Here is a 21,415-nt window from a genome sequence, read left to right as displayed (position 1 = left end):
CTATTTTGGATAATTTCCCAAAGGTCTCTTTACAGATTTTGCCTTGATTTTGATGGCTTCCCTCCAAGGCTAAACATCCTATTGTTATTAGGATATTTTGTCTTGAAAGATTTTTCTCCCCAGTTTTTTCCCTTGGGGAGGAATGCCTCACATCAGTTGTGTGAATCAGGAGCCAGCTCCAGGAAAAAAGCTTTTTTCACTTCTGTAACATATCCCAGGATCCCTGAGGCTGGAAAATCCCTGCCAGCCCATGGAGTGCCAGCTGTGCCCAGTGCCCACCTTGTGCCCAGCCCAGAGCACTGAGTGCCACCTCCAGCCCTTGCTGGGACACCTGCAGGGCTGGGCACTGCAAAGCTCCCTGGGCAGCCCCTGCCAAGGCCTGAGCACCCTTTGCATGCAGAAATTGCTGCTGCTGTCCAAGCTGAGCCTCCCCTGGCCCAGCTTGAGGCCCTTTGCCCTTGTCCTGTCCCTGTTCCCTGGCAGCACAGCCCGACCCCCCATGGCTGTCCCCTCCTGGCAGGGAGTTGTGCAGAGCCACAGGGTCTCTCCTGGGATGTGTTGTCACTTTTGGAATCAGGACATTGTTGAAACAGCTGGATTGAAGCCCAAATTTTGCAAAATCTGACTGCCTTACGCTCAGGGGTAGAACTTTCCCTCTTCTCAGTTGTGTGCTGAGGACCAAAGTGATGGCAAAGGAGTAAAATTCAGATTAGACGAAGTAAACTTCTTACTCCAGACAGTTTCTTTAGCTTGGAACAAGTGTAGAGAGAATTGTGAGCAAACCCACACTTCATTTATGGGCTTTTATATTTTTTGCTCAGTTTATATCACACAGCTGGGGGGCAAAATAGAACATATCAATTAGCAACTGAATTAAGCCATTAATCTGTTCTGTTCAGCAGATATTCCTCTGATTCACTTCATGTTTTGGAGAGAGGAAATGTGTCCCTGAACCCTCTACCTGAGGTGAGGTGCACAGCAGTACCTGGGGCTTCCCCTGTGGCTCCTGCAGGCAGTTTGCAAAAGCCCTGAAGCATGGGATGTCCTTGTTTTAATCTGCATAATTAAATCTATTGTTGTTTGGAGAGGAAACAACCGGGACTAGAGTGTTTTCTCAGTTCTGATGATTTCCTGAACAAGCCTGAGTGTTTAGCTGGTATGAGAGAGATTTCTTTGTGTGTGTTCTTGCTTTTATTCCTGTCTGTATTCCTCTAGGACAGAAATATTACAGTGTCATGGGAAATATTTGTTGCTACAGCAGCTTTGCTGATCAAGATTTCACTTGATGTCTGTAATGTCTCTTTCTTGCAGCAAGGAATCATTGGGAATTTGTCTTTTCCATGTTTTAAACTGCTGGAGGGCGGGGCTGGATGGGATATTGGGAATGAGGAATTGTTCCCTGGCAGGGTGGGCAGGCCCTGGCACAGGGTGCCCAGAGCAGCTGGGGCTGCCCCTGGATCCCTGGCAGTGCCCAAGGCCAGGCTGGAGCAGCCTGGGACAGTGGAAAGTGGAACTGGATGGGTTTTGATCTCCCTTCCAGTCCAAACCAGGCTGATTTCTGAGGTAGGGTTGGAATTTTTTTGAGTTTCTTGTGTTAGACAGAGGAGTGCAAGGTCACCCAAGTGTCCTTCCTGAGCCCTTGTCCTTCTCTGGTGTCTCTTTTTTGAAATGATGGCAGCAAACCCTTTGTTTAATGCTCCAGGGGTTTCCTATTGTCCTATATAATGTCATTCTAATTTAGTCCCTCTTCCTCTCCCTCCTAATGCTCCCCAGCATTTTGTTTACTTCAGCTCTGTACCCACAGCCTCTCCCTGTGCCTCCTCCTCAGAGGGGAAAATAGCTGAGAAGCTGACAAATTCCCAATTCCTCTCTGCATACATGAATATCTTATTTGTCCCAGCGTGCCTTTTTAGCCAAATGAAGATTCCTTTCCCGAGCTGCCCAGGTATTCAGTGCATTTATATCCTCACAGAGCTGCTGACAACCCTCTGTTTGTAGCCAGGGCTGAACTCTGGAGCTGGCAGACTTTCACCTGGCACTTAATTCCACACTCTGACACCTTCCCCTCCTCACCCAGCCGTAGTAAAGTGCGTGGGCCAGCTCATCTGGCCTCTTAGCTCGTAGTTTTCTCTTGTTTTTACAACTGAATTGCACTAAAGTGGCGTTTCCTGCAGTTCAGCCTTTTATTTTGGACAGCCAACCTCACACCCCACAGGGCTTTCCTTTCTCTTCCATCTCTCTTTACACATTTCAGGAGAAGAGCCACAGAAACTGAGGGAACAGATTCAACGTACCCCTAATCTCAGGTCTGCTGCCAATCCCATGGAATATATGCCTGGTTTGAAAGGCATCTCTTCTGACATTGAATCAAAACTCATTTTACCTTCTCATTTTATCTTTAGAATGAATGTTTCTTTCTAACATTATGTTCTTGCTGCCAGGGCCTTTTATGTCCCTCCCTGTGATGGTGTTCACAGGGGTCTCAGGTTGGGGAAGAGATGAGGATCTGACTCCATGTTTCAGAAGGCTTGATTTATTATTTTATGATATATATTATATTGAAACTATACTAAAAGAATAGAAGAAAGGATTTCATCAGAAGGCTGGCTAAGAACAGAAAAAGAATGATAACCAAGGCTTGTGTGTCAGACAGAGTCTGAGCCAGCTGGGCTGTGATTGGCCATTAATTAGAAACAACTGCATGAGACCAATCCCAGATGCACCTGTTGCATTCCACAGCAGCAGAGAATCATTGTTTACATTTTGTTCCTGAGGCCCCTCAGCTTCTCAGGAGGAAAAATCCTAAAGAAAGGATTTTTCATAAAATGTGTCTGTGACACCTCCCCATCCTGGCAGCCTCAGGACACTGTGGACACAGCCCCAGGAGGGGATGAATCACTGAGCATTGCTTACCTGTAGTTACCTTTCTGCTGCAAGCCACAGGAAAGCCTCTCCCCCTTTCTTCAGAGGAGCTGTCTCAGGATCGTTTCCAGAACTCCACCCTCTCTCCTGTAGGAATATCATGACTTCCAAGTGTGCTCCCCTTCCCTGAGTTCAGCAGTGAGCAGGAATCTGTGCTGGGTGTCACCTGTTTGGTGGCATGAACAGCCACACTGGCATCTCTCAGGTTCACCCCTGTGCTAAAATTCCTTCTTGAAGTGTTGTGGACTGAGCAGCTTCCAGGATGAATTGGCGTTGCTCGCTCTTCTGTGGAAAAGGAAAGCCATGAGAAGGCTGACCTAGAACAGAGGCTGGACAGAGCTAAAGAATAAAGCAGGGATTTATTCAAAGGCCTCCATGGATCCACCTTGGGCAGCACAAGAGCCCAGCCAGGGCTGCACCCAAGGTGAACCAAAATGGGCACAAAATGGACACCCGGTCATAGGGTCTGTCACTTTGATCAGTTCTGCTCCATTTGCATCTTGCAGTTCATTGTCCCATTCCAGCTTTAGCCCATGCAGTCCCATCCTTGTTTTTCTCTCTCCAGCCCACGTTGTTTGTGCTCTTGGGCCTGAGATTTGGATCATTTGTCCTTGGTCCCCAGTGGAGCAGGAATTGTTTTGTCTCCCTGCTCTGTTCACAGAGCTCACCATCCCTCAATGGGAAGCTCAGACCCACACACCAAAGCAGCACAGAGTCTGAAAAATATAAAAGCTAAGACTTAGGGCATCACAGCCCGACTGCCCATCATGGACTTTGTCTTCTGTGTTTTCCTTCCCCCTGAGTGCCTTGGGTACCCTCTCCTCTGTGCTCCTGTCTGATGGTGAGGGATTTTTATCCTGGTGTCTCTGCTTCTGAGCCTTGGGACAGTTTATATTGCTGCAGGTAAAAGAGGTTTCTTTCCTCCTTTGGGAAGCTTGGTTTATCATCACAGGATCCCAGAATGGTTTGGATTGGGAGGGACCTTGAAGCCCATCCAGTGCCACCCCTGCCATGGCAGGGACACCTTCCACTGTCCCAGGCTGCTCCAGCCTGGCCTTGGGCACTGCCAGGGATCCAGGGGCAGCCCCAGCTGCTCTGGGCACCCTGTGCCAGGGCCTGCCCACCCTGCTATTCCTTCCCAATATCCCATCCAGCCCTGCTCTCTTTCACTTTAAAGCCATTCTGCCTCATCCTGGCATTCCAGGCCTTTATCCAAGCTCCTTCTCCAGCCTCAGAGGTTCAGTTCTGATGCCTGAACTTGTGATAATGCCCTGGCAGGAATGTGGTGCCTCACTGATGTGCCATGGGGACCTCCCTGTGTGTCCATGTTGTGCTGGCTGTTTCCAGCCTATTCAACTTCACCAGCTCAACCTAATGTCTTCTCAACACCAGGGTTTTTAATGGAATTCATGGAAATGTCAGCTCAGTACCAATGAAAATATCAAGTGGGATGATGAAAAGTGAGTGGAAGAGGGGGAGAATGTTATCAGGAACCTGTGGCTGTGTGCAGGCTGTCCATTCTTGGAGTGATCTCTGCATCTTAGAGTACATTTCCTTGTTTGTTTTGCCCATTCTCCCACATCTGGCCTCTGTCAGAGACAAACTTGTGACCTTATGTGAGTGTAAGGGTGCTGTTCATTCAAGGACTGTCAGAAAGCAATGTTGTTTTTTTCCTTTATGAGATGTTACAGGAAATTGGTGAAACCATCTTAGTTACTTTGACAGCTTTTGATATTTGAGAATAGCCCACTTGTAAAACATTCCTTTGAGTGATGTGTTATTGCTGGCTTGTTATCTTTGGTTTTGGTGGTATTCCTGGATTTCCTTCAATGATCTGACTGTTACTTGGATATCTTAATAGTTCCTTAAATACAAACATTTTAAACCCATTTTGGCTGATCTTTTAGAAATAACTAACAGCACAAGCCCTATGAGTAAAGTATCGAAATAAACAATGAAATGTTTCATGTCCAACAAAACTGCTTACCCCATTCCAAGGGATGTGCTGCATTTGCACTCAGGAAATTTGCTGGAGCCATTTGAAATGTAGGATTGAGGTTCTTGTTGTGAATCACTTCCCTGTGGCTGCTCCCTCCAGCTCAAAGTTTGCTGGTGCTGGTGTGGAATTGTCTCTGTTGCACAGCACTGGGGTGAGGTGCAGTGCTTTTCCCTGGATTTCCCTGTTTCTTAACCCAATCCAGGGCTGAGCCCCAGCGTGGGCAGCAGGGGAGGGGGGGTTCTGCCCCTGTGCCCCTGGGCTCAGGTGAGACCCCACCTGCAGAGCTGCCCCAGCCCTGGGGCCAGCACAGGAGGGACCTGGAGCTGCTGCAGAGAGCCCAGGGCAGGCACCAGGATGGGCAGAGGGATGGAGCAGCTCTGCTGGGAGGAAAGGCTGGCACAGCTGGGGCTGCTCACCTGGAGAGGAGAAGCTCTGGGGTCACCAAACTGGGGCCTTGCAGGGCCTGAAGGAGCTACAGGAAACGTGGAGAGAGATTTTGGACAAGGGCCTGGAGTGCCAGGACAAGGGGCAATGGTGTCCAACTGCCAGAGGGGAAATCTTGGTGAAATATGTGCAAGAAATTCCTCCCTGGCAGGGTGGGCAGGCCCTGGCACAGGGTGCCCAGAGCAGCTGGGGCTGCCCCTGCATCCCTGGCAGTGCCCAAGGCCAGGCTGGACACTGGGGCTTGGAGCAGCCTGGGACAGGGGAAGGTGTCCCTTGCAGGGGTGGCACTGGATGGGCTTTAAGGTCCCTTCTAACCCAAACCAGTCTGGGATTCACATCCAGAGCTGAGTTGAACAAGATGTGAATTTTGTGGGCTGAGTTTTGGCCCAGCTCAGCAGGGCCTGAGCAGGGAGGAGCAGTTGTCCCTGCCCATGGATGGGGGGATGGATGAGAGGATCTGCAAGGTCTCTGCCAACCCAAACCATTTCTATACCAGAAATCCCTGGCATGTGTAGCCTACCTGCAGCCTGAAAACCCTCCCTGTAGCAGCCAGGAACAATCTGAAAATCCCTGTGCTTGCATTTCTCCTTCCAAAATCATCTCCATAATTTTCCCATCTCCATAATGTCTTGCAAGATCCTATCTTCATCTCTCTTCTGTTCCTCAGAAGCCATTTCTTGCTGGATATTTGGCCAAGGAGATACTCAAGCAGATCAAACCCCACCTGTGGGTGTTTAAATCCATCCCCAGCAACTCTGGTGGGCACTTGGTGCCAGCTGTCCCTGGATGAGTGCCCTGTGCCCATCCCAGCACGTGGGCACACCCCAGCTCTGAACACCTGAATCACCCACAGATCCAGCAGGTCAAAAAAAGCTGGGAATGCTACATCAGTTCTTGCATTCGGCATTGGGCAGGAGCATTTCTGAGAGTCTGGAAGGGTGGGAGACAAGGATTTGTTTGGGAGATTTGGAGGCCAGGTGTCTTGGAATAGCCAGCCTGGGTGGATGAGAGCCCTTGGGTGTTCTATGTTGTAAGGAAAGCAGGGATCCACAAAATCCAGGGAGTTTCAGAGAGGTTTTACCCCTTGGATTCTCTCCTTTGTGTTATGTAATCCCAGGGGAGGATCCTTGGAGAGAAAATGCTTTGGCAAGGGAGAAATGGAGAAGGTTTTGGGATGGAATCCAATACCTGTCTTGCAGTAAAAGCAAGGAAACTAATCTTTGGACATTGCTATTGAATTATATTTTTATTATTAGCACTTTAATGCGTAACTTTAGCTGTGTGGGCATATTTTGTGAAGGCAAAGGTTATTGAAGAATGAACTGAGCTGCTCCTGCCTAATATGGGTTGTATTTCTTTTAATTTTTTATGTTAATGTTATTTTTCAGCTGAAGTCTCCTGGCTCTGATATCAGGTTTAGGATATCTTTGCTTTTTCTTCTTTCTGGAGGTACTATCTGCACAGCAGGAATTTCAAATGAACAGTGGCACAGCCAAACAGCTTTTTTGACTCAAAACCTTCTGTGGAAACAACATTTCATAGGTGAAGTCCCTACAGAGGGGCTGGAAACAAGAATAAATTCACAATGTATGGAAAAAAGGATTTTGTGGACAGGAATGAATGATGAAGAGCTGTAATCCTGTTAATCCTTCCAACAGCTGCATTGCTTGTTAAAAACACAGGAAAAAAATCACTGCTAGTGGTGGAAGCAGGAGACAAAAGTGCTTCTCTCTCCCTTCCTCAGTTATCCCATAAAACTTCTCTATTTCTGTGAGTTTAGTTGAGTTTTCTCTGTGCAAACCTTCCATCTATTTATCAGTCTTCTTTGTTCAGTGGCAATCAGCATCATTACATAGTTTTAATCCTTTTAAATCAGCATCTGTAGGATGTTCTGCTGGCAGGAGGGTGGAAAAGGACCCTTGGAGTGTCTGGAAGGTTTCCCTGCCCACAGCAGGAGTGGAATGAAATGAGATTTAAGGTCCCTTCCAGCCCAAACCATTCTGGGATTCTCTGGCCACCACTGGTACACAGAGATGGGGAATAAAGAACTTTATAATTGACCTTTACAATTGTACAATATAATTGATTATGATTACAATTATAATTGTAGGAAAATGGCTGTTTTGGAGGTTTTGGGGGTGCAAAATGGAAATAAGCATAGAGATTTCTGCATTGAAGTAAAAATGGCTTATTAATTGAGTTTTACACTGGCTTTTTCCCAGCCAGGGCTAGGAACAGCTGTGGTGTTCTCAATGAAGTTTGAAATTACTTTTTTGAGCTATTTTGAGGCTTTACTTGGGCCTTGCAGTGGCATCTCATTGACTCTTAGAGAGTCATTTCTGCCAGAAAGGCACAGAAAATAACAGGCTTAAAGAGTGGGGCAGGAAAGGCATAAACTCAGTAGTCCTTAGAAGAATGGGGGCAAGCAGGAATATTTGAAGATGAATTATTTGAATGTCGATACAGAGAAAATGCTGAGGAATTTCAAGTTGCTGGTGAGATTTTACTCAGATCCTCACATAAATTGCTTTTTTTTTCCCCTGGTTCTTGTGTCTTTGCTTTCTAAAAATTTTGCCTCCAAGTGAGGGTAAAAACTCAAGAGGTTGATTACACAAGGCAAAGGGAGAGATGCAGCTTCAATATTCCACTTTTTTAATGTGTTTACTTATGTGGAACTGACCCAGCAGCTGGGAAAAGAAAATTGAGGTGGGAGCAGGTTTGATCTTGAAATTTCATCTCAAAAATCTTCACATTCCTGAAAGGTCTCATCCAAGGAGATGAGGATGATAAAATCCAACTCAATTGTGCCAGTCCCAGAGCATGAGAGCACTTGAACAGGATTGAGTAAATGCAAGAGTCCATAGGCTGAAATACTCATGTGTTAATTGCTCATGGAGTGTCAGTGAAATAAAACCTGGAGTAGTGTTTGGATTTTTGGAACCTCCAAAGCTGGAGAAAAGGGCTGGATTTGCACTGTAAATTATTCACTGTAGCACCAGCACAGCCAAATATTTGCTTATGCTCGAATGATTCTTCAGGAAAGCATTTAAGCAGATATTTGACTTCAGCAAACAGAGTCAGTCACACTTGCAGCTGAATCAGAGCCAGAACTGGTTTTAACTCAAAGGTGAAATCTTCCTTCCCTGGCTTTTCTCCTGCTTGGAGGGGGCTGTGGGATCTGGGACTGGGCATGGGAGGGAGCCTGTGGGCTGACATTCACCCTTCCAGGATGCTCCAAGCTACCAGAGGTGATGGCTGAGCTCCTGAGCTGGAATTAGGGTTTATTTTTGTGGTTAAGCCCAGCTGAGGCTGGTCTCCAGCCTGGCAGGTGTGCTCTGGATGTGCCTCACTAGTGAGAGATGCTCAGGGTCTGGGTGTGGGAGGATCTTGTGGGATAAGATTCCCCTTTCCAGGATGTCCTGAACTATCAGAGGTGAGCCCTGAGCTGGAATTCAGGTTTGGTTTTGTGGTTAAGCCCAGCTGGGGCTGGTCTCCAGCCTGGCAGGTGTGCTCTGGATGTGCCCCACCAGTGAGGAGGGGCTCAGGGCATGGGAGGGGGGCTGTGGGCTGATCTTCAGCCTTCCAGCATGTCCCAAACTGCCAGAGGTGATCCTTGAGCTGGAACTAGTGTGGTTTTGTGGGTAAGCCTTAGGGGAGGGTGTTTTCCAGCAGATGTGCCCCACCAATGAGAGGAGCTCAGGGCTTGGGTCTGGGAGGGAGCTTGTGGGATGAGATTTGCTTTTCCAGGATGTCCTGAACTATCAGATGTGAGCCCTGAGCTGGAATTCGGGTTTGGTTTTGTGGGTAAGCCCAGCTGGGGCTGTTCTCCAGCCTGGCAGATGTGCTCTGGATGTGCCCCACCAGTGAGGGAGGCCCTGGCCATGGGAAGGGAGGCTGTGGGCTGATCTTCAGCCTTCCAGGATGTCCCAAGCTGCCAGAGAGGTTCCTTGAGCTGGATTTTGGGTTTATTTTTGTGGTTAAGCCCCATCTTAGGCTATTCTCCATCCTAGTGGGTGTGCTCTGGATGTGCCCCACCAGTGAGAGGAGCTCAGGGCATGGGAGGAGGGCTGTGGGCTGATCTTCAGCCTTCCAGGATGTCCCATGCCGCCAAAGGTGATCCCTGAGCTGGAATTAAAGTTTCTTTTTCTGCTTAAGCCCCAGGTGACCGTGTTTTCCAGCAGATGTGCCCCACCAGTGAAAGGGTGGGGGTGTGGGAGGGACCTTGTGGGATAAGTTTCACCTTTCCAGGATGTCCTGAGCTACCAGAGGTGAGCCCTGAGCTGGAGCTGGGGTGTGGTTCTGTGGGTAAGCCTCAGGTGAGGGTGTTTTCCAGCCCCAGTGAGAGGGGCTCAGGAGCTGCTCATCGGAAGGGACCCCCCTGAGGTACTCCATGGAATTCATGGAGTTGAATTCCATCCCAGGTGAGGTGATTGAGTGTTGATCAGCAGCACTGTGAGGCAAAACAGATTTTGGGGCGTTTTTTTGGTGTGTGTGTCTGTTCTGTGGTTAAATAATGTTCTGGAAGCTTTTTGGTCGCGCTGGCACTTCAACAGAATTGTTGAGGTGGCAAAAATCAAACATTTGGGACACAGAGTTTTTAATGAACTGTAGCTTTAACCCAGGAGCACTGTCAGACTCTAAAGCAAGTTCCTCTCCTTTCTAGCTTCTCCAAGAGGCTTTTTCCTGCTGTTTTACTGGCATTTCTGATTTATTATGGCACCAGTTCTCCAGAATAAGCACTTGCACTCCCTGCTTTATGTCTATAAACTTTAAGAGAGTTCAGCTCATCAGTAATAATGATGAATCTTATAAAAAAAAACCAGTCCACTATAATTTTTTTGCTGTTTTAAAGCAATTCAGTTGCATCAACCTTTAAAAAATAAATACTTTTAAAGATTTATCACAATTGTAGGGTGCAAAGAGCATCCCCACTAAACAAAATGGGTCACTCCTGATGCTTGAAGGAGTTCAGGCTTGTTGAGTAAATAACAGCACAGATATAAATGGCTGTTCAATTCCTTTTTAAATGCTGAGTTACTCATCCAGCCACAGCAGTGTCTCAGGAACCACTGTTTTGGACAAATACATTAAATAGCAAATATTTGTTGACGTGTCTAATGAATTAATAATGCTCACTTAGTGATTGCTGTTGAAGTTTGTCAGGGTTTTGAACCCACTGCAGGAGCAAGAACTGCAAAGTGTTTGCCTCCAAATTGTCTTCAGATTTGCTGCTTGAGGAGAACACTCAGAAGTTGTTGCTGGTGGCAGTTTGGGTGGTGTGGGCACTCCCACAGTCCATGTTTCCCATGGAGTTGGGTGGGGATGTGGCAGTTCTGGTGTGAGGGAGCCAATGGCTCTGGCTTGTGGCAAACCTGGCCCAAAATTTAGATTTTCTTGCCTTTTTTTCTTTTGCTTTCCCACTGAATTATTTCAAGTAGACAAGAAAGATGTGGAGCTGTTGGAATGAGTCCAGAGGAGGTCATGGAGCTGCTCCAGGGCTGGAGCCAGGCTGGGAGAGCTGGGGCTGCTCACCTGGAGAGGAGAAGGCTCCAGGGAGAGCTCAGAGCCCCTGCCAGAGCCTAAAGGGGCTCCAGGAGAGCTGGAGAGGGACTGGGGACAAGGGATGGAGGGACAGGACACAGGGAATGGCTCCCAGTGCCAGAGGGCAGGGCTGGATGGGATATTGGGAATTGGGAATTGTTCCCTGGCAGGGTGGGCAGGCCCTGGCACAGGGTGCTCAGAAAATGGTTATTTATTTTGGCCAAGGCCATGTTCCCCCTTGCTCCAGCTTCTAATGAATGCCAAGTTTGAAATCCTGTAATAACACCAGATCTAAAAGGAAATAATTATTGGAAATTACTTATTATTCTTCCTCTACTATATGTCATGTTATTTTTCCTCTAAAGATATTCAAAATGCTTGGATGTCATAACTAATATTTAGATCAATTTACCTTCATCATCTCTTAAAACTTAATATTAGAGTATTTTTCAGGAAAATGCTGAGTCTTGTAGACGTTTTGTGTGTCTTTTCTTTACAGATCTTCCTTCTCTCATCAATTCATAGTTTTTTCTTTGCCCTGGCTGGCGTTCAACCTTATTTCTTAGAGGTTGTCAACCTTTTGATACTTTGTGGTAAATTATGATTTGTTCTGAGCTATTTCCAAGTTAACAGACTCATTTGAACTTAATAGTGTCATTTTCTGTACTTTATACTTCTGGCTTTTGGGAGTTTTATTTGTTTTGGGGTTTTTTGTAATTTGGTTGTTTTTTTTCTGGTACGAATTGAAGGAAAAAAACAGGATTTTTCTTGTGTTGTAGTCCAGTTGCATAGAGTTGCTTATTCTGGGAGCATCGGTGTTGCTAATCTTGTGGTTTAACTTGACATTTCATCAAAATCAAAAATAAATCTGTCAAGATTCCATCCTAAAAATCTCTCAGGAGCAGACTCCACTCAAGGGTGTCAGCTGAGCTCTGAATAACTTTCTAAAATAGAACATTGTGATTGGCGAGCTGGAATTATTTTGTTTTTCAAGGTTGTAAAATCAAATATCAGAAGCCTCAGAAGTGAGTTTGTGCACTTCTTTGTAGGTGTGACAACACCTCAAATCTCTGTTTGGATGGGATTTCTTCCTTAGACTGACCTGAAGACACCATGAATCTCCTGAACTTCTGTATTCTGGGATTTGAGGTGTAAAAGGCTGGAGGCAAATACCACCTAATGGAATTACACTGCTTCAAGTAGAAAAGCAGCTGAGCCCAGTTCCTTCAGGAAATTCTGTTAACAGGGGAGCAAACAGTGGTGAAATACTGAGAAATTCCCATCCCCAAAATGCCCAGGAGGTGTGATAATGATGATTAACCGGAATCTACTTGGGTAATGTGGAAACAGCCTTGATTTCCAAGTAGTCAGCAGGAATGTATCATGGTAAAAGTCATTTTGGGGGTGTTTTTGAAGGTGCTGTTGCAAATTCCAGAATGACTGTGGAATGTGCTAGGTTTGCATGACAGTAACCAAATGAACATTTTTGGGAAGGAGAAGGGAGAGAAAAGGCCCCTTTGAGCAGTTCTGGTCTCCTCTCACATGGGAATAACAGTTCCTTTGGGAAGAGTCTGGAATTCTCCTGTGAGCTGCCTCTAACTTCCCAGTTGAGCTGTCAGGGTTGCTGTCTCTTCTCTGAGATTGTTCCCTACGATTCCCTGAGAGAAGCTGATAGTGAGGAGAGAGGAGCTTGGTCTCTTCTCCTAGGGAATAAGTGAGAGGATGAGAGGAAATGGCCTGAAGTTGTGCTGGGGGAGGTTCAAATGGGATATTGGGGACAGATTCTTCACGGGAAGGGTTGTAGGGTCCTTCATGGAAAGGGTCCTTCATGGAAAGGGTCCTTCATGGAAAGGGTCCTTCATGGAAAGGGTTCTAAAGCACTGGAAAGGGCTGCCCTGGGGCAGTGGTGGAATCTCATCCTTGGAAGTGTTCAAGGCACGTGTGGATGTGGCATCTGAGGATATGGGTTAGTGGTGACTGCGGTGCTGGTGCTGCTTGGACTTGCTGACCTGAATGGTCTTTTCCAACCTGAAGAGTTCTGTGACTCCACAATTCCCTGCTGGAATTTGGTCATAAACAGCTGTAGAAGGGCAAGGGAAGAGAAGGAGGAAGGGAGGGTGCTTTGCATGGCTTGAATTCCTGGGATCTGTCACCTGGAGCTGCTCTATCAAGACAAACGTTGGTCTGAAATGGGAGCCAACAGTCCCATTGAGATCTGTGCTGGGGCTTCACTTCTTTCATGGCCCATATTGAAGTTCTTCCTGGAATTGCTGCCTGTTGCAGCCTGCACCAACCTCCTGCTGCTGGACAGCTTGGGAAGAGTCCAGCCTGAGGGGAGGTGGAGCTTGGAAAGGCCTCTCTCCATCCTCCACCCCTGGATGAGGAGTGGAGCAATGGGTTCAGTGTAGAATTTGAAATGGCTTTGCTGCTGCCCTTGATTTCTCCAGCACGTTGGTATTAAAATCCAATAAAGTCACCTGCAATCCATGGCTTTGACAAAGGGAAAAGAGACTGTGCTTGCTGTGAAGGGAGCCTCATAAATCACAGGATAGAATCATAGAATTTGAGAATAACCTCAGATGTCCTGGTGATCCCACCCATGTGAGCTGTCCTGCAAGCAAACTCAAGATATATTTTATTTATATTATCAACCACCTAGGAACTTTAAATACTTGAGTAAATATGGGCCACTCCATCTGGTTTATTACATTTCCCTACTTGCTCTCCTTCTGTGGAAAAAACCCAGAGGTTTTCCTCAAACTCTCAGCACGCAATTGTTTTGTAGGTTTGTTTGATTGTTAATAAATGCAGCTATTTTTTTATACAATAACTTGGCTTGTATTGCTGAAAATCTCTCTTCATTCCACACTCCTTGTATTTAACCCCAACATTTTAAATTTGAAGGAATATTTTCAAATAATTCAGTTCTGGGCTGCAGAATTGTGCTAATTCTTTTTATTGGAACCATGAACCAGAATTGTTTTTGGTTTTTTTTTTTTTTTTAATTATCTAATGTTCTGCACTCCAGGTACACTCTGGAGTTCAGCCAGACCTGTCTTGGGGATTTTTTGTTCATTTGGGTGGGGTTTGTTTGTTTTGGAGGCCTGAACGGGAGGGAAGGGAGAGCGTTGTGGGGTTTTGTTTTGGGTTTTTATTTTTCTTGGCGGGGGCGGGGGGGTATCTTTGTTTTGTGGGTTTGGTTTGTTTTTTGGGGTTTTTTCTTTCTTTTTTTTGTTTGCTTGCATTTTGTGTTTTTGTTTGTTTATTTTGTGGGGGTTTTATGTTTGTTTTTCTTTATTTTTCATTTTACTTTGTTGATTGTTTTTTCTGGTGTGGTGTTAGTGGTGGGGTTTTTTTTTTTCATTTTCCTGAATACAACCCAACAGCCTTTATCCTTAAAGAAGGCCACCCTCAGGGATCATTCCCATTTTTCCCAGGCAATGCCTTTGAATCCTGAGTGCCTCTGGCCTTTTGCAGTGAGCCCTCATTTTAATCAGTGCAATTTCCCTGCTACAGTTGCTCCTCCAAAGTGCCTGAAAGCAGGAAGGATACCATGAATACTTTATTGCTGGGAAATTATGGAAATCAGACCTGATTTAAGCCAGAACCTTGCGTTTTCATGACTTGGAGGGCTGTGCATGCACAGTTATTGAGTTGATGAGTACACACATTAATGCTAATTAGAGGTTCTCCTTCCTTATTTTATTTATTTTTGTGACTGAAACAATACCATGCTCTTAGAGTCTGTGTAACCCCTGTGAAAAAGTTTGTAGTGGCTCAGCTTTGTGCAGGTTGAGTAACAAATGTGTCAAATCCCTCTCTTCCAGCTCTGCCTTGAGTGAAGTTTGACAGAAAATGGTCCAGCAGCTTTGTCTCTGGAAATGGTTCACAGTGGGGACGGCACTCGCTGCTGTCCTGGCATGGGCTCTGGCCCAGAATGATGAAGGTAAGGGTTTGGCTGAGGGGTGGAGCTCTGGGAGGGCTGGGATGCCTCTGGAATTTCATTGGAATGGGTTTTTTTCCCCCAAAAAAATTAATATTTGATGAAGTAGTTGGGTAGGAAAAGAGGTTCCAAGAAAGAAAGGTCTGGGTGTGTTTTGTGTTTCGTGGCTGCTGCAGCATCCAGTGATGATTGCATTTCCTGAAGCTGTTGATTTAGCAGGCAAGATAAAATCTTCAGTTGTGGTTATTCAGTGTTGGACTCGAGCATCAAAATGGGTTTTGTCTTATTCATTGTACAAGCTTTAACAGTAAACTTTACTTTGTTCATAAATCAGCAGTTGTGGTTGGAACTGGAGATGGAGAGAATGGTTAATGACCAAAAACTTGGGGAAGAAATCCACAGTGAGGGTTTTCTAGAGAAACAATACTTCAGGAACCCTGAAACATGGCACCAGTAGCCTGTGTTCCTCCTCTGAGCATCTTGGTTGAATTTAATTGAAAGACAGCAGAAATGTGTCCTGCCAGTGATCTCTGGTAATTAAAAATTACAGGCCTGGATAACTGATTAGGGTTCATTCTTTTGAACAATTTAACAGCACTGAAGGGCAAATTTTGTCAGAGTTGTTCCTGAATACACCTGGTAATAATGAGTGGGATAAGTGAAAACTGAGTGTGGCTTCAGAATGTCTGTAATGAAGTTGCTCATTATCCATGGCACTCCATGTGGTATGACTTTGGCATCTGGGTTTTGGTTTAAAAACCTCTATTTTGTCAGCTAGGAAGTCAAGTAATTTTGCTTTCATGGGAAGTATTCAGTCCTGCTTGAATTATGCTTTGTTTTTTGCTATCCAGTTGAAAGTCTCTGTTTCTTGTTCTACTAATTGCTCTCCAAATGTCCTTTTATTCCCTTCCATCCCCCAGCCCCACCCTCCCCATAATGTACAAGAAAGCTAATTTAATTTTCTCCATTTTTACACCCTGTCATAATCACTGTCACTCCTGACACTGAAGTGGACGAGCTGCTCACATTTCACATATTTGCTCTGTGCTGGGCTACACCTAACTGGGTTTTAATGATTTATTGCAGGGGAGGAGTGGGGCCATCAGGTTGACCTTGGTGGTGGTTTGAGGAGCAAAATGCTGGTTTGGGTGGAGGAGAGGGGGCAGGATGGCCTCTGGCATGTCCAGCAGCACAGGAGGACACGGGAGAGCAGTGGGAATAATGGTGGGAAGCAAAGCCAGGATCATGGGGCTGTGGAGAACCCTCAGGGCAGGCTGAGAAAAAACAGCAAAAAAAAAGCAGCACTTTTCCGTGGTAATATTTTTGTGCTCGCGCTGGCAGCATCACCCATCTCCAAAAAGGCATTTTTGAGGAGAATAAAATGGGGATTTTTGGTTGGGGAGCCATTTCTACTTAGGCTTGAGTGATGATGAAGTGTGCAAAACACAGATGGCCCAGGCAGGACAGGGGCAATTTGATCTCCTGGAGGGGAAAAAGGGATCCCTCAGGTTTCCATTTCCTTTACACTCATATGACCAATTCTCATCTCTGTGTCCTTATCCCAAGGTTGTTCAGAATCCTTTGTCTTGCAGGTGATTTAGAGAAAGGGAAGGGCCACCACTCTTTAATGGCAGTGTCCTGTGACTGAGTGAATACAGCAACTCCCTTACTTCAAAGGGGTCTGAACATAATTTTTGGCTGGATTTTTTTAGCCTGGCTTGTGCCAATTTATTTTTCACTGAAACCATGCTTGATTTTATCCTCGGTACTGGTCTCTTACGTGGCCTGAACAGGACAGCTTTGTTATAATGAGTACAAGTGTGCTGGCTGTAGCCAAAATTCTTGCTGCTTTTTTCAGGGGGACAGTGCAGCAATGCTGTTTCTTGAGGAATCTGCAGCACCCTGATACAAACTGAACTGATTTCCTCCCCCATACTGTGTTTAGGAAAGGGTAAATGTAGCTAAAAGCACTTTGGATAAATTTCACAGGGGTGTAATAGAGAAAAAATGAGCTGGAAATGGATTTAAGCCAAGGTGGGGGACTGGTGACTCAGCAAATGGCACCCAGCTAATGAGGCAATGCTTACAGGCATAATTACTTGGAAATATGTTTCTTACAGCTAAATAGAAAACTCTGTGTAGGGCTGGGCCTGGAGGAGTTCTGATGTGCAGGAGCAGAATTTGTAACCTGAAATACAACATAGAAAAGATGTGTTCTTCTGGCAATTGCCATTCCCAACCAGTGTAGTTCTCTTAACAGCAAAATAATAAATGTAAATAAATAAAAAATCAACTCTGGCAGGAATAATGGTAATTGCCATTTCCAACCAGTATAGTTCTCTTAACAGCAGACTAATAAATATAAATAAATAAAAAATGAGCTCTGGCAGGCATTATGGGCTATTTCTTTGCAGCTAGCATGCCAATCCTCCATTTTCCTGGCGGGAGTTGTGGATGTTGACTCAGTTTCTTGCCCTTCTTGCTGCCTTTTGCTTCATTAGCTTATAATTTCTCTGTTCCACATGTTTTACTTGACCTCCTGTGTCACCAAATCCTCCCCAGCCACAGCAATTAATGATGGCCCAAAGTAACTTCATCCAGGAGTGCCTTGGGCAGGCTGCTTTCTTCCTAGACTTCAGTAGAATTTTCCCCAGGATCCCATCTGCTCCTGGTGAAATTCAAGTACCTCCCATCTACTGTAGTCCCTTTGTATTCAAACCCACCCCCCTAATTATTAAAAAAACCCAAGACTTTTGTTACAGAGCCATGCCATCAGTCCTAATTTATTGTTGATGAGCCCATTCCGTGTTTAATTTCAATTCTTTCATGCTGTAATCCTTTTGTTCAATCCTGTGGTGCACCAGAATAAATGTTAGGCTTGAGTGTGGATGGGGAATATTGTAGTTTTGGTTTGGTTTTCTGAAAGGAAGAGATCTGGTTTTACAATTTCTGCTGTTGTTTCTCTTCCAAACAGAAATACTGCAAAGGTTGGATTTTTTTCCATAATATTTTAACTTAAGTAAAAGTAGAAATGTCACTTGTAGCTGTGCAATATGTGAAATTAGGTCAGCTGAAATCTCTTTTATTTTTCCAGTGCTGCTTTATTGAATTCAGAGGCAAACTCTGAGGCTAAAGGAATCAGGGAGGAGGAAGGTGGAAACACAGGATCAAATTTCTCCCTTTTTCTTTTCCTCTCTAATCTAATGTCTATGGCTCAAAGAAAAAAAAATAGCAGCAATTTTTGGCCAGCCAAGAAGGCTGCTGAATTCAAAACTTTCTGCACTTTTATGACAGACCAAACCAATCCAGCAGCAGTTATTTGCCAATTAACATATTTAATTATGTTGAGTCAACACCATTCACGAAAATACTAATGTAAGCTGGGGGGGCACAAATAATTTCTTCTTCACTCTTAAAAGATGAATAGAAGGCAAAAATCATTCTGGTCCCTTTTAAAAACCAAAAGTAAATGTGGAGATCCACCCACAAAATTTGCCAAGGATCTGTTGTTGGGGTTTTCAGAAGTAGTGGAATGGGGCTGTGACTTGTGGGGATCTGTTTCATACCATGGAATCTTTGAAGGGTTTTTGAAGATTTTTGGGGGCCTGCTTTTGACCTAAAGTGGTTTTGCACTTTTTTGTACGTGAATGAAAAGAACACTTGAAGGTCCTTGTATTTCTCCTGAAGATCTATAGCTTTAAAAGAAGAATAGTAACAAAAATCCTGAATTCATCCGCTCAGAGATGAGCCCATCCTGGGGCTTTTGTTACCTTGTAAATTTGGGTTGTGTTTGAGGGGGTTGATGTCACCTGTCCCCCAAATCCCCCTGACCCAGGGGCCTGTCACACCCCAAAAATGTCAATACTCAAGTCCCTGCCTGTGTTTGGTGTGGAGCCAGTGGAATCACAGGACCATTTTGGTTGGAAAAGACCTTGAAGAGCAGCAAGTCCAATAATGCTGGGGATGAGGATTTCTGGAAGAGCCTCCATTCCAGCAATCTCCTGGAGCTGTTCCATGAAATCATCCCTTCTGACTCACTTGAGGAATAATGCTTGTTTATCCCAGAGGAGATGCAAACAGGATGTTGGATGTATTTCTCTTGGCATGTATGGCTAAGAAGGAATGCTCTCTTGATTATTTAATGTTGGTTTTTTCAACTCTATTTGGACTTATCACTGTAGTTCTTCCAATCTTCTGGTTTCAGACTCATTTCCTTCCTTTTCCTTCCTTTCTGCTTGACTGTGGAACAAGAGATGAGCCATGGACACCTGCACTGTGGGGTATGGATCTCACTGCTGGCTCAGTGGTTTTGTTTCATTCTGAAACAAAATTTCACAAAATAAAACTAAGACTAATCAGAAGATTTGCTCATCCAAATATGGATTTCCTATCCTAAGTGTTCAGCAGATGGGTGTTTTTTATCAGAAAGTAACAAAAAAAACCCATTTAAATGGTCTTTGCCACTTCCCTGAGTGGGGATGACTTTTTAAGTTGTTTTTTTTTTTCCTGTGAAAACCATAACTGTTCACTTTTACCACCAGGACTGTTGAGCCCCAAACCCCTTCATCTGGTTTTCAAGGCCCCCTTTATTAGATAATGTCTTTTTATTCAGTCTAATAATCTTCTGCTACAAAAATTAAATCACTGAGGGGCCTTACAAATCACCTGAAGAGGATATTTTAGAAAGAAAAAGTTTCAGATCTTGATCTATTACGGTTGGGCAGGAAATTAACTGGGGAAAATGCATATTTGAGTACCTGGAGCTCATTGATCATTCCCTGAGCCCTGCACTGTACAGATGCAGGGAGAGGAGAGAAATGCCACCAGGTTCTTGCCTGAGGGAACGTGTCTGTTCCTGGGGACAGGAGTCATTTGTGTGTTTTAGGGGCACTTGGTGCTTTTGGCTGGGAGCTGTGCCCTTGTTCCTACAGGGAAAAGAGCTCTTCTTGATGTTGGGGAGTTGTAGTGGAGCCATTAAGCTCCTCTGAAGGGTTTAGTTCTTCAAAGTGTCTTTGAGTGCCACCAGCAGCACTTTGAGGTGACAGAAGATGAATTCCCCTGTGGTGAGAAAGGAGTTATTCACAAAATAGGGGCACTGAAACGAGGTTCATCTCAGTTAATGTACAGATTTTAGCCCTGGTAAAAGGGACTGAGTATGCTGGGATCTCCCTGTGGCTGTGCAGGCAGGGATGAGGCAGGAAGCTGCTTCTGGAGAAGGAGGAAATCCCAGATCCCAACAGCCTTGGAACCACCAGACTGTGGGACCTGGCTGGGAATGAGCCTCTTCCAGGCACTGGACTCTGAAGGGTTTTTTTTTCTGCTACCAAGTTGAGCAAGGGCCTGGAGCATCTGGGTGCCCAGGAAAGGCTGAGGGAGCTGGGAGGTGCCACCAGGTGCCCACTGAGCTCCTTCAACCTCAGCCACCTTGGCATCCTGTGTTTGTCCTGTCTGTGTGTTGGATTGTTTGGATTTCAGGCTACCAAACATCCATGCTCTTGGATTCTTTAAAATTGAACTGTCCTGAGCCATTGGTGAGGGAAGGCTTTGAGAACTCTTTTCCTCCAAGGGCTGGGTTCCTCAGGGTGCTACTCACACCTGGGAAGGGAACTCTGATGCAGGAAAAGCAGAAACCCTCCTAAAAGTGGCCTGGCACACTTTGTGTCCCCTCCAGAAGAGTTGCTCTCACTTTGGGACTTACAGCTTTAACTCCAGTGATGTTTTTAGGGCTGAACTCCTAAAAATCATCAACCACTATGTTTTTAGCACTCCTATGTTGGTTTGTAGCACTCCTATGTTGGTTTGTAGCACTCCTATGTTGGTTTGTAGCCATGTGTGTGAGCAGAGCCACTGCAGCTCCTCAGTCATCAACTTTCTGGTTTATCCTTCACTCATGAAGACATTTGTCTGTTTCTGAAGACTTGGAAGGCCAGGACCTTTCCTTTCTGGTTTTCTCTTCAACAGAAACACATTTGCAGCTTAGTTGGGCCGCTAGATTTTAGTACTAAGGCAGCTCATATAAATGGAATCTGTTTCTTTACTAGGAAGCCTAAAATGTAAATATTTTAACTTTGGAAGGAAATCAGGCTTTGAAATTCTATTTGAAGGGCAATAATTTAATTAGTTTGACTTTCAAAGAACTAAGTGTGACACTACAACTGGCAGGATTTAAAATCTGCCTCAGTGTCATGTCTTGCATTTCATACTCCACCAGTAATTTATGTTGCCTGTTCAATTTTAGATTTTATTGGCAATATTGTATTTGTAGCAACAGTTTGGAAGCACAGAATTCCTGTCTCTTGGTGACATGGAAGGTCAGGAATCCTTTCTTTACCTGCATCCCCTGTCATGTTACTTTTCAAACCTCCTTCTCATTTCTCCTTGCCTCTACCACTAAGAATCATTTTCTGCATCCTTATTTGTTGACTGTCACATGTGGACAGATAAACTGTGTTAGAAATTACAGAAACCCTCTTACTGTGGTTTAATATTATTTTTCTCTTTTTTTTTTTTTTAATGAGAAGTAGCTGTTTAAAACAAGGCACAGGAACTTCAGCTTGATCAAAACT

The 21,415-nt window shown here is 45.1% G+C and overlaps 1 protein-coding gene across 1 annotated transcript in view; it reads left to right on the top strand.

The window, feature by feature from the left end:
- The window catches only part of LOC136559720 (protocadherin-15-like), a 767,555-nt gene that overhangs the window by 480,537 nt on the left and 265,603 nt on the right, over positions 1-21,415 (top strand). The window contains exon 17 of the mRNA XM_066555080.1: positions 14,734-14,852. Within this exon, the coding sequence (XP_066411177.1) occupies positions 14,762-14,852 (91 nt within the window). The 5' untranslated portion in view covers positions 14,734-14,761. The remainder of the gene's footprint in view (positions 1-14,733; positions 14,853-21,415) is intronic.

Source organism: Molothrus aeneus, chromosome 8 (genome assembly GCF_037042795.1).
Source record: "Molothrus aeneus isolate 106 chromosome 8, BPBGC_Maene_1.0, whole genome shotgun sequence".
NCBI classification, from domain to species: Eukaryota; Metazoa; Chordata; class Aves; order Passeriformes; family Icteridae; genus Molothrus; species Molothrus aeneus.
This window is presented reverse-complemented; position numbering and strand designations above follow the sequence as displayed.